The 13,236-nt window shown below is 47.5% G+C and overlaps 2 protein-coding genes across 2 annotated transcripts; both read right to left on the bottom strand.

Annotated features, from left to right (window-relative positions):
• Positions 1–737: 737 nt before the first annotated feature.
• Positions 738–4,539, bottom strand: LOC142365107 (keratin, type II cytoskeletal 75-like). Its single transcript, XM_075445564.1, has 9 exons — positions 4,045–4,539; positions 3,400–3,614; positions 3,045–3,105; positions 2,829–2,924; positions 2,391–2,555; positions 2,006–2,131; positions 1,360–1,580; positions 1,055–1,089; positions 738–949 (listed from the first exon to the last, which is right to left on the bottom strand). The coding sequence occupies exons 1-9, from the start codon at positions 4,537–4,539 to the stop codon at positions 738–740; spliced, it is 1,626 nt and encodes a 541-aa protein (XP_075301679.1).
• Positions 4,540–8,465: 3,926 nt separating this feature from the next.
• On the bottom strand, positions 8,466–12,999 carry LOC104338529 (keratin, type II cytoskeletal 6A-like). Its single transcript, XM_009944579.2, has 9 exons — positions 12,496–12,999; positions 11,219–11,433; positions 10,606–10,666; positions 10,314–10,409; positions 9,902–10,066; positions 9,558–9,683; positions 9,091–9,311; positions 8,771–8,802; positions 8,466–8,662 (listed from the first exon to the last, which is right to left on the bottom strand). Exons 1-9 carry the CDS (start codon positions 12,997–12,999, stop codon positions 8,466–8,468), a joined length of 1,617 nt encoding a protein of 538 aa, XP_009942881.2.
• Between the last annotated feature and the right edge of the window lie 237 nt (positions 13,000–13,236).

Below are 13,236 nucleotides of genomic sequence, written 5' to 3'. Positions count from 1 at the left end.
CTGGGGGTTTAGTGGGTCTTTTCCATTTCTCATTATGGTAATGGCAGTGACAGCATTTTGTTAGCCCCCTGGAGCTGGTGCATGTACAGAACAGCATGAGCTGAAATACTTGCTTTCTTGGGAAGAACTAGATTTACATCCCTCCATGACTCATCATGTAAAACCTTAAAAGATTACACAGGTTTGGGCGCGATCAAGGTGGCATGAAAATGCTGAGATGTCGTAATGTAGAAATTAAGCAGAAGAATGTTTTCTCTAGTGCTTGCTAGGAAGAGTAGATATTTTCCCATCCTGTGGAAGATACTGATGCTAATAAACTTTGCTCACACAAATGGGAATGGAACATTCAGCTACTCTATTCCTGTTGGATAGAAGAGGTGACCACGGAGTTGCAGTAGTATGCAGAGGAATTAAGGGTCTCAACCCTTGTGTGTACAACTTTTGTTTATCTTCAGCTCTACTCTGCTATGTCAGCCATTCTTTTCCGAAAGGTCCTATGAAGTAATTGGAATTAAAAGGAGGATGTGACAGAATTAATTCCACGTGACTTTTATTAGACAAACACTGGGAAATGAGGGTTTCAGAGAGTCAAAGAGCAAACAGGCGCATGACATGTTTCATATAAATAAGGACAGACAGGTTGGACTTCCAAATCTTTTGCAAGTAACATGGTAAGGATTGCATGCAATACGAGAGGGCACTGGGCACACGCTAGCTGACAGTGCTGATGTCTGACTTCAGTAGCATCTCCTGGTTGAAGAGGTGGTGGAGACGTACTTCACGCTGGAATTGCTTCCACCGACCACACATGACCCAGCTGTGCCTTGTGCACTTCCAGAGTTGAAGCCCATTCCTCCAGCACAGACCCCACCTCCAACACCACTGCTGCCTCCAAAGCTGAGACAGTTTCCGCTTCCATATCCTGTTCCTACAGTGGTTCTGGTCACAGCTGCAAGAGGAAGACACCCTCTTTAGAGGCATCCACAAACAGGGGGCTCTGACTGGTGGGAAGACCAATGTAAAAGTTGCCAAACTATCTTTAAAAGTTACTTACAGATATTCACTGCGCCGGCACCTTCTCCAGAGAGCCTGTTAGGGAGCAAAATGAGCTGGTAAGAACTCAAGGGCAACACGTGAACAGGAGCTGGTTGAAAAGGCAAGAGAATTTTCCTTGGAATATTTTTGGTGGAAGTTGGAAAGTTGGTGCAAAAGGCTACCATCTTTCCAAAAAGCTCATCTTCATGGGCATTTGCTTGCTGTTAAACAGGTTGCAGGTCCTCTGAACACAGGAAGTCTAAATCTGACAAGAGTCCGCAACTCCACTGCACCTCTGGCAATGGGATATAAAATTGCACCCACCTGCACTCCTCGCCCTCCAGCAGCTTCCTGTAGGTCGCAATCTCGATGTCCAGGGCCAGCTTGACGTTCATGAGCTCCTGGTACTCACGGAGCTGCTGGGCCAGGTCTGTCTTGGCCTTCTGCAGGGCGGCCTCCAGCTCAGCCAGTTTTGCCCTGGCATCCTTGACAGCCATCTCCCCACGCTGCTCAGCATCTGCAATGGCTGTCTGCAAACTTGCACACTGAGGAGGAAAAATACTGATTGCATCCATTGTCTAGAGCATAGACCAGTTCTTTGTACCCTGAGGTCGTGATGCCTGGTCTAGATGCAGAAGACTTTGGGTTAACATCTATGGGTGTGATCTTAGCCATCATTGAATTGATCCATGTTCTGAGCCAGGTCACAACCTAGATTTAATCTAACTCCACACTCCTCAACATCTCCTCAGCTTTACTCATATTGCATTGTTACTCTTAGTGATGTTACTGCACTGAGATAGTTGCTGTCACATTCATTCCTGATCCAGCAGAACTTGCTGAGATGCAGTTGTTTTTGTTCCCTGGAGCTGGCTGGACAACCAAGAGGTCAGACAACCAAGAAGTCAGACAACCAAGAGGTTGGACCACAGCAAGGGTTAAGTCTTACGCATTTACACTGTTTCTTTACCTGTTTCTTCACGCTGTCGATTTCAGACCGCAGCCGCTGGACGTGGCGGTTGAGCTCGGAGATCTCCTGCTTGGTGGTACGGAGGTCATCCCCATGCCTGCCTGCCGTAGCCTGCAGCTCTTCGTACTGTCACAGAGAGAGGAACAACCAGTCAAGGTAAAATATATTGGGTTCAGAGCCAAGCAGAATGTGGGTATGCGGGTGTTTGCACTCAGAAGTAAGCGTATGTTCTCAATCCCAAATTAGCACTTCCAAACTTTATACCATTATTAAATCTGAAGACATCCTGTCTTACAAAAATCACGGTGGGACCCACCTCCTCCCCGTGGAGATTTGGGGGAGGGAATGTGGTTTTCCTATTGCAAAAGCCTTTCTAGGCACTCACCCTGGACTGGTACCAAGACTCAGCCTCTGCCCGGCTCCGGTTGGCGATGTCCTCGTACTGCGCTTTGACTTCTGCGATGATGCTGTCCATGTCCAGGCTGCGGTTGTTGTCCATGGTCAGGATGACAGAGGTGTCAGAGATCTGGGTTTGCATCTGAGACAGCTCCTGCAAAAGCAGCGGGCATTTTGGTGAGTCACAGGCTGAGACGTGAATGTTGCTCAGAGGGAGAAAGTCCCCCAAGTTAGAGGGCAGACCTGGGTGGACAAAGTGATTTTTCCCAGACAGTTTCAGGCAGGGTTAAGACAGCAGGTGAAATGGAATAAGTACTGAATTATTTAGTGCAACAGAGTGGAAAATAATCAGTCCTGAGCCTCTGAAGTGGGAAAGTAAGGCAAGGATGCTGGAAAATGGGAGAAGGATGTAAATACTGGTGCTTACAGCTTCATAGAGGGCTCTGAGGAAATCTATCTCCTCCAAAAGGGAGTCCAGCCTGGCTTGAAGCTCTGTCTTGTTTGTGTAGGCAGCATCCACCTCCTAGAAGAGGAAATGCATCACAAAGATGAAGTGATTTTCAGAGAAGCAGAGGAAAAGCTGGGGAATGTGTTTCTTGCTACGCTTGTGCAGGGCTGGGGGCCACAGCGTGCATGCACCCACCTTCTTCAGGATCACAAATTCATTCTCGACAGCTGTGTGCTTGTGGATCTCCTCTTCATATCTGCAGAATGGAAACCAAGGGTTGGTCTAGGCTTGTACAAAAGTCATTCCTATTCTCAGGACCAACCTCTTTGTACCTTGGTCTCTTAGCCCGGTAATTTTCTGCTTGTGGCTTTCAGCCATGGGGAACTGAGGCTGAATATGTCTCATATTAAACTTAACCTTGGCCTTACTCAGAAGATAATAGCAGCAAAAAGGCCACCTTTCCTTGTTTGATTGCACAGATGCAACAGAGGACTGGCATCTGTCACAGCCCACCCTGCTCTCCAGGCAGACCACAAATGGTTAGACTCACTTGTTCTTAAAGTCCTCAGCAAGGCTTTGCACCTTGTTCAGCTCCCCTCCTAAGTTCTCCTTGTCTGTCAGCAAGCTGTTCAGCTGTCTCCTGAGGTTGTTGATGTAGGTCTCGAAGAGCGGTTCAATGTCATTTCTGACAGTTTTGTTGCCCTGTTCTTGCAGAAGGGCCCACTTGGTCTCCAGGACCTTGTTTTGTTGTTCAAGGAATCGGACCTGGATAGAGAAGGGAGGTATTTCAGAAACAGTGATTTCAGGGTGGTTTTGCTTAGAGAGGCAAGGTACAATCCTGCAATGATTCGCTTGCTGAGAGGTGGGAGCTCTCAACACTCGAGGAGCAGCTGACATTTTGTACAGGCAAGCCAGCACTGCACACCTGATGTTAACATTCCTGCTCTCTTTGCAAACTCCGCTTCCTTATAACCTGTATCACCATTTGCCCCCCGCTGGCTGGTTTCATCTCAGCATTAATGCAAGGAATGAATGGTCTCAAAGCTGGAACCCCTCAGGTTTTGTTCCTAGGATGCTGGTGTTAGAAATGGCAGTACAAGAAGAGCAAAATTCCTGATGAAGATATAACTTGCCCTTGTTTATGCTTCCCCACTGAAGAATCATCACAGCACAACCAAGAAATCTTGTGTCTCACCTTGTCAATGAAGGAGGCAAATTTGTTGTTGAGGGTTTGAATCTGATCCTTCTCATTCTTGCGGATGCTCTGGATGTTGGGATCAATCTCCAGGTTGAGAGGTTTCAGAAGGCTCTGGTTGACTGAGACTTCATGGATGCCCCCAGCAGGGACAGCAGGGAATCCAGGGCCACCCATGCCACCACCAAACCCGAAGGCACCGCCAACTGCACCACCAAAACCACAGGAGATCCCAGTACCAGCACCAAAACCTGCAGGTCCGTAGAAGCCACCACCTCTTCCAGCCAGGGAGATCCTCTTGCATCCACCAAGACTGTAGAGGCTCCTGCTTCCAAAACCTCCACCAAATCTTCCATATCCAGTGGGGGTACCGCAGCTTCCACCTTGGGTTGCAGAAAGTGCGCAGAAGCTGGTGCTGCTAGCATTTGGGATGAAGGCGGAAGCAGCACTGAAGCCAGTTTTGCTCTGGCTCCTCGCAGCGCACTGGCGAGACATGGCAGCTGGTGTGAGCAGGGTGGGAGCGGTAGAGAGAATGAAGCAGTGAGGAAGTGGATGAAGGCAGGAAGGTGAAGCTGTGCTACCCCTGGCTGGGACTGGCCCTCTTATACCCTTCCCATCTGGGGATGGGTCTGGCTCATCTTTCTGATTAACTGGGCTCGGCACACCCAGCAGCAAAGCGGACGGTGAGTTCACCATGAGCACAAGCACCTATGAAGCACTTGCAAAGTGCAGGAGTTGCATTTTTTTGTGACAGTCATGATCTGACTGTCGAAATATCTGTGAAAACACTAAATACTGCCTGCTCAACTCCTCTTTGCAGCCATCCCTTTCCCACTCCCTCCTTTCACCTCTACAGTAGATGGTTCCCTGTGTTGGGCAAGGGCTCGCTCATCTCTATTTCATGGATGAATCAATCCCTCTGTTGCGTAAAGGCACATGATTTCACAGTGCAGTTGTCCTAGGTCTGACAAATCTGTTGTTGTGGGTCTACTTTTTCCTGCTGCTGTGGTTTTGAGTAAGATCTAACGGGGCTTCAGCACTTCAGGCCCCGACTTGTTGGAAATTCTGGACTCTCGTTCTCATGCCCAAAGAAGAGTCATTTAAACCAGAACTGATACAGAAGGGACAAAGAGATGATGGAGGGAAAGCCAGGGTGGTGATGGGGCATTAGTGGAAGTCTTGGATCATCGGCTATCAAGAACCAGCTGGGCAGTGGGAAGGACATGGAAGGGAGCTTTACGAATGGTATTTTCAGACCTTTTCTTTCCATTAAAAGTGTCTGCGTTTCATCCTGATTCAGACTGACAACAAATGATGAAATACCAGTATGTGACTGGGGAGGGAGTTACTGTTGGCTGTGACGACACAAAACCTGAGTTGGCAATTTCTCAGGGCTTCACCTTCACAGATTTTTGGGGCTGTTCCCTGACTCATGGGGTGACCTTGCCTCTACACAGTCTGAAGCCTGTTCCCAGGCTGCCCTCCCCATGTCTGTTGTCTTCCCCCTCTGATATCGCTTACTCACAAGGAAATTCAGTGCTTGGGATCCAGGCTTATGACATTGTTCACAGTCAACTCCCTCTACTCTTACTCCACATAGCACCCAGGAAAACTCAAATAGTGCGTTTCTGTGGTGAAAGACGCGTGCTGTCTTGACTTGCCCTGTGCATGCTGTATGGTAGCCCTGTACACATGGGCACTTATCCCAGAGCAGGCAAGGTGCTTGAAAGACACTTTCAGTGCCTCCTCTGGATGCCTGTAACTTTCCAGGGATGGACATACTGCTCTCAGACTCTGCAGCCCTTTGGCTTTGCCAAGGTAGGTCTCTCTTATGGATGCCCGTGCCCAAGCTGAACACCTACTCATCAGAGGAGGTAGCAGCCCACTGGCAGAGTGTTGCTGGGAAGTTGTAGCCTTCTCCAGCTGTTACAGTGACACGTGCAGGCACCAGGATATGGAGCAGGTGTTCGCAGATGTATCTTTCAGATGCACACTTGTGCTTGCCATTTCACACATGGAGGCCAGGCGGCCCAGTGGGTTTGACCAGCAGGTCCCTGGAGGGTAATTTGCACATGCCTGTCATGTCTTTTTGCCTTGCAGCCATGCTTTTGGTTTGTTTTTTTTTCTTTTCTATTTTCCTCTCTATTCTTCCAATGTTTCCATGACGCACCCTGGAACAAAGCTAGAATAACTGTTCCGGGAGTGTTTCAGCTACTGTGTGTTACAAGAAGCAGCAGTTTTTAAAAGAGAAGACCTTCTTTGACTAAGCTACTGTCTGTCCTAAAGAACTCTGTAAAAACATTATGGGTAGCAATTAGTAATCTGTTCTCTCCACGCATTGCAAATTCAAGCCCCTGAGTGCAAGCACCATTCATTTCATTATGACTAAGGTTTTAATCTGGGCTGAGCTAGAATTAACAAGGGCTGTCCTCTCCCACCGAAATGTGAGCCCCAGGTCATCCCTACATCTGGTTAACTTGTCCAGCAGGACTGGATGCAGAAGGTTCCATACGTGGTGACCAGAGACTTGCTCTGGAGCAAGGACAGCTCTACACTGGCTGTGTATCCAGAGCTGCAAACCTTTCCCAGGGTGGGTTTTTTTGTGTCTTGCTTAAAAAGGGATGCCCTGGGAGAACAAATATTCTGGCCCCAGCCTTTCACATGCTGGATGAAAGCCTTCATAATCTCTGCGTTATGACCCAGGTGTTGATGCAATGGATGGCATCCATCCGACGTGCCTGCTGGCTGTGTACATCATATCCGCTTTGGTTGGAGAGTATGTTTGGGCAGCAATGAGGAAGACCATTACTTAACCTTGCCCAGGCTGCTGTTCAGAGTGAGGATGTTGCTCCTTCCCGGAAAGCTGCTGTGAGTGTTCAGCAGGGAGAGGTGGTGGAGCAGGAGCAGAGAGCTGCAGCAGACCCACAACCAAGCCTGCAAGTCTTTGGGAAGGAGTTTTCCTGAGGGATCCAGAGAGGAACATGCAGAGTTCAGAGCATCCTAGAAAATTATAGGAAACTGTTGGTCTTGACGGAAAATCTGCATACATTCAGGCATTCAGGGCAGTTCCCATTGAGTATTTTCCTAAGAGTGCTTCCCTACCCATTATTTGAACTTACTGAAATACATGAGGTGAGAGCTGGGACCTTTTATCTAATCACATCTATTTGTTCTACTGATCTTCCAGCAGTGAGATCTGTCACTCTGTGGCTTTTAGCCAGATGTTGCTCTGCTTTTACTTCTCAATTATTTTCTCCTGATTAGTCAGAACCACATCTAAAATTGCTACACCTCCTCTGTTTTCTCTCCACCTTCTCAAAACAAGGTCTTGTCTCCAATGTATTTTAGCAATGTGAAGAAACATTGGATCTTGAAGACTTTCACTTTCCAACAGGTGTCCCGTTCTTGGATATTTTTATAGCTGTCAGACATCTCTCATTCAACTTAGCATGTGAATACATATGGACCAGATCCTCCACCTGCGTATACTCAAAGGAGAGGGAACGTGAGCATCAAGGCCAAAGATCGACACCTAAAACAGCACGGCCAGTGCTCTGAACAGAAAAGGAGTGCTTTTGATGCGCTCATGTTTACGCTTCGGGGAGGCAGCTCACAGTAAACGGGGTTTTGACGTGGACTGATATTCTGGAACAAGTCAGGTGGTTGCTCTGACTCTCCTGGTAATTAGTTCCCTGTTGTTAGGAGTTTGTGCAGGTACATCACGCACTTGGCACTGCCCTTTGTACCCCCAGGAGCCAGGCTCCTGGATGTTGTATTAGCTGGAAGCTGCATGATAAATGAATCTTAGACCTTTTCCCCTGTGCTTGACTCTTGCCTTGGCGTGCCCTGTGTTTACCTTCCAGGCCTTCGGCTTGTGTGGTGGGGAGAACGTTTAAATCAATGACAAACCTCCCTTTGGTGCTTCGCTATGCCTGTGTATTTTGGCTTCTAATGGAGAGATTTGGGAAATGTGAATGAGGAGCAAAAATCTGTGCCTTTAACTGGGCAGGGCCCTAGGAAAATTGCTTGTTATCTGCATTTGCATTTGCTGTTCCGTGTCTTTAATTAAAAGGTCCATGCAATATAATAAATTATGTATGCATTTTTATTAGACAAACACCAGAAAGTGAAGAGAGACAAACAGTCATGGGACACATTTTATGTACAAAATCCAGCCAAAAAATGCTGAGCTGTAACAAGCAAGTTGCAAATTTAAAACAGTTGGACTGATGTTTCAATAGCAGAGCCCTACACAACGCATGCTAGACAACACAGCTGAGAGAGAGTTCCTAAAGTGAGGCTCCTGTGCGACAAGACGTAGGGTTTAGGTGGCCCTCATTCCGTTGACCCCAACTATGCAGTAGTAAAGGACCAGCGTTAAAGTGTTTTCTGGCGAGTGAAGGCGTCTGAAAGGAAAACCTTTAGCTTCTGTAACTTCTTCTGGTGGAGGAGGTCGAGACGAACTTCACGCTGGAGCTGCTGCCACCTCCGAGAGTGGCACTGCTAACCCCGGGACCGCTTCCACAGCTGAAGCTGTTCCCTATGCTGCAGACCCCCCCTCCCATGCTGAGGTTGCTTCCTCCTCCGTATCCCGTTCCCACAGTTGTTCTGGTCACGGCTGCAAGAAGGAGAAGGGAAAGCTTTCAGGGTCTCTGGGCATTGGCTTCTTGGTGCAGAGACACACTAATGCTTAAATAAGGTAATTGCATATATTTTAGAGACTTACAAATATTCACTGGGACGCCATCTCCAGCCAGCCTGTTAGGGGACAGAACACAGCAAGGTAAGATGGTAAGAAGTCTGTTGATAGTGGGGGGGGAAGTAGTAGGGTACATTTCCTAGAGACCTTTTGGGAGAAAAATAAAAACTTGGCATAATCTGGGGATTCTTCCTGTGATGCTATTTCATTAGCTAGGACAATGTCGTCGTGTGTGTGTGTGTGTGTGTGTGTCCCGTTTAGCATTTCAGAAGTGCTGAGCATCTCCCGTGCTCACATTGCTTCGCTTTTGCGACGTCAGGACTAGAAGGGTTGTGATTCCCACTCACCTGCTCTCCTCGCCCTCCAGCAGCTTCCTGTAGGTCGCAATCTCGATGTCCAGGGCCAGCTTGACATTCATGAGCTCCTGGTACTCACGGAGCTGCCGGGCCAGGTCGGCCTTGGCCTGTTGCAGAGCATCCTCCAGCCCGGCCAGTTTGGCTTTGGCATCTTTGAGGGCCAGCTCCCCACGCTCCTCAGCATCCGCGATGGCCGCTTTCAGATTTGCACACTATGGAAGAGAAACCCACAGTCACATTCCCCATACATGACCTAGACTTGTTCTTTATCTGCTCTGAAATCACAAGGTTTTGTTCCAGCACCATCAGCTATAACAGTTTTAGTGACAGTTCTGCTTTTGCGAGAAAAAGGGTCAAACTGGGCAGAACTTGCCTAGGTCACCTCTGATATTTTCCTTCCTCTCCCTTGCAAGCCAGGGGTTAAACTGATGAAAAGTGTGGGGTTTACTGCTTTTTACCTGTTTCTTCACGCTGTCGATTTCAGTCCGCAGCCGCTGGACGTGGCGGTTGAGCTCGGAGATCTCCTGCTTGGTGGTACGGAGGTCATCCCCATGCCTGCCTGCTGTAGCCTGCAGCTCTTCGTACTGTCACAGAGAGAGGAACAACCAGTCACGGTAAAATCCATTGCTTTAGGAGTAACAAAGGTGCCTGAAAGCACGGGACCCTCGTCGAGCCCAGCCTAGCAGCTGGAGTGCTGCTGTGCAAGATGCAATATTTGAGAAGGTTTTCTTGGAAGAGTCAGTCCTTCTCTGTTCAAGACAAGACATGAAGATAACAGCACGGAAACCCCTGCTTTCTTCACCTTGGTTTGGTACCAGGACTCTGCTTCAGCCCGGCTTCTGTTGGCGATGTCCTCGTACTGCGCTTTGACCTCTGCAATGATGCTGTCCAGGTCCAGGTTTCGGTTGTTGTCCATGGTGAGAACAACAGAGGTGTCCGAGATCTGTGTCTGCATCTGAGACAGCTCCTGCAAAGTGTATGGGGAACTAGGTGAGCTAATTCACTTGAGAGATGCCTTTTCATCCTTTCAGATGAGCGTGCAGACCTGGGAGAGGCTACAGATTGTTATCTAAGCAGCTAAGACGGTTGGTATAACTCTAAAGAGGTGAAGGATTAGCATCTCCTGGGGGAAGAAATTACAGGCTCTCAGAGGAAAGGAGGCAGGGAAGCTCTTAACTGAGGGTTGAAATGTCTTGGGAGGGGGTTGTACTCACTGCTTCGTAGAGGGCTCTCAGGAAATTAATTTCTTCAATCAGCGCATCTACCTTGGCTTGTAGTTCCACCTTGCTCATATAGGCAGCATCTACATCCTGGAGGACGAGAGATTTAGGTAAAGTGTTTTAAAGTCTTGTTAGCAAGTCAGGAACACGCTTATCTCTGCAATAACAGCCCAGGGAAGAAACCGTAAAAAAAGCTTTTGGAGGATGAATGGATGGATTTGTGAATGAATGGGTGATCAAAGCTCTACAAATAGTCATCAGATGGTATTCTCTAATTTGCTCTCACCTTCTTGAGTGTCACAAATTCGTTCTCTGCAACTGTACGCCTGTTGATTTCATCTTCATACCTAATGGAGGGAGGCAGAAAGAGTATTTGTTTAGGCAAGTAACCAACGGAGGTGATTTTAGTTTGCTGGAATGAACTTCCTTAAAAGAGTTTTGCATACAATGTTCTTTTCTCCTAAAGAGCAGCAGAGTGAGAGACCATGAGCATGTTCCTAGGCTAAACTAGTTAAAACAAGTACATCAAATAAATTTTAAAGAATCTATTCTTTTTTTTTTCCTACTTCTGGCCGTTAGTCATACTCCTGCCTGTCTTAAGCAAATTAAGCGTGCTGTCCTGAAACTCTCTGACCTACCATGTAATTTTTTTTTTTCTTGGTAGGTAATTTAGTTAACAAGTCTTTGATCATATTCTAAATTATTCCCTAAATGTTTATTTGGATCTGTTAATGGATCTGTTACTCCGTTATCATTTATCTTGAGAAAATGTCGCAACCTTCACTGTCTGGAATTCCTGTGTCCTGGACTCTGCTGGGTCCCCTAGCTGGCTTAAGGATGTTGAATGGAGAAAGGCTGCACCTACCCAGGTAAGTAGACCCCTAGCTCCATAGACTTACTTCTTCTTGAAATCCTCAACCAGGTACTGTGTGTTGACGAGCTCTCCCTCCAGCCTTCCCTTGTCGCTCAGCAAAGTGTTCAGCTGCATCCTGAGGTTGTTGATGTAAGTCTCAAAAAGTGGCTCCAAGTTGTTCCTAACTGTTTTCATCCCCTGCTCTTGAAGCAGGCTCCACTTGGTTTCAAGCACTTTATTCTGTTGCTCCAGGAATCGGACCTGCAAGCAGAAATATCCTGAAAATGTTTTGAAAGAGCAGAGATTATAGCGAGCTTTCCTTGCAAATGTGGGATCTCAGTACTAGCTGGGGTGGCGAAGTACTCTTTCCAGCTGGTTTTCATAGCCAAATTCTCATCTGGTAGAAGATGGAATTTGCTGTTTGACTGCAGGGACTGCTCACTGTTGCAGACAAACTCTGGAATGACTACTGATTTTCTTGCACCTTGCCTCCCCTTCATTATTTTGCTAAATCAAGACGAGGTGCATGCATTTTGTGTGAAGAGTGCATGCAAAATCAGATAAAGACCAAAATAGTTTGCACTCTTATTAAGAAAACATTAGTAAAGCACCATTTCTCTTCCCTTCAGTATAGCTCCCCCACCCCACAGAAGCTCCAAAATATTGTCGCATTTTCCTTGAAACCAAAGAGGAGTTGCTCAACCAGAGCAGAAATCAAGCAGATGCTCTTGTGCATCTGATGCAGTTAACAAAGGAGAGGAGTGCAGTGGAGTGGAGTGGAGTGGAGTGGAGTGGACAGACAGCATCAGATCAGATTTTGCTGTTTTGAACCAACAGTCCAAACACGCTGGTACTATGCAGTGATAGCTGTAAATGCGTTTGAGGAAATTCGGACAATGAGAAGCTAACTTCTCTCTAGGACCAATTCATGTGATTCCTTTCTTGGTCATTTTAGATGGGTTGCTCGCATCTCACTTTAACCATCTAAAAATCTGTTATCAAGGCTCTTGTAATTCTCAGTGGAGAGAGCCCAACATCTGCAGTAGGATGGGATTTTCTTCTAGAGCTTTCTTTCTCTGCTGCCTGTGAGATGTCAAGTAGCAAATGAGGAGGACCTCGAATACTGGATGATTAATTCATAGCAACCACTACGTAGCAGGTACCATTCACTGGAGATTCTGAGCACTGGGCATCTTCCAGTGTCATTCCTCACTTCTGTTCCTTTTTGATCAGCTTAGGTTCTCACAAATCAGCTAAGAAGAGAGTCCCCATCAAAAAAAAAAAAAAATCAGGACAAGATATTTAGGGAAGCTCATGTCTCACCTTGTCAATGAAGGAGGCAAATTTGTTGTTGAGGGTTTTGATTTGTTCCTTCTCCTCCTTTCGGATCCTTTGAATGCTGGGGTCAATCTCCAAGTTGAGAGGTTTCAGAAGGCTCTGGTTGATGGAGACTTCGTGGATGCCCCCAGCTGGGAATCCAGGGCCACCCATGCCACCACCAAATGCACCGTATCCATAGCCAAGGTTAGCTGGCATGCCAAAGCCACCACCGTACACAATACCAGCGCCACCACCAAAGCCTGCAGGTCCGTAGAAGCCACCACCCCTTCCAGCCACAGAGATCCTCTTGCATCCACCAACATTGTAGAGGCTCCTGCTTCCAAAGCCACCACCAACCCTCGCAAACCCACTGCCAGCATTGCAGCCTCCGACACGGGTGATGGAGCGAGAACTGAAACTGGTGCGGCAGGTGTTTGGGACGATGGCTGAAGCAGCACTGAAGCCACTTCTTCCTGTCTGAATCCTCACGGTGGACTGGCGAGACATTGCTGGCTTTTGGATTGGGATGGATGCTGCAGCAAGAATAAAGGAGCAAAGGTGCTGGCCTGGAGCAAGGAGTAGGAGGGAAAGGAGAAAGATGAACCTGTGCTCTCCACAGGCTCAGGAGAGCCCTTTTATGCATTTATGAGGCTGGGATGGGTTTGATGAGGTAGATGATCTTTCTGATTAATTAGGCTTGGCATGTCCAACAGCATTCTGTAGAGTGAACTCACTCCACACACA

Source organism: Opisthocomus hoazin, chromosome 32 (genome assembly GCF_030867145.1).
Source record: "Opisthocomus hoazin isolate bOpiHoa1 chromosome 32, bOpiHoa1.hap1, whole genome shotgun sequence".
NCBI classification, from domain to species: Eukaryota; Metazoa; Chordata; class Aves; order Opisthocomiformes; family Opisthocomidae; genus Opisthocomus; species Opisthocomus hoazin.
The sequence above is the reverse complement of the archived record's forward strand: the minus strand, read 5'-3'. Positions and strand labels throughout refer to the sequence as shown.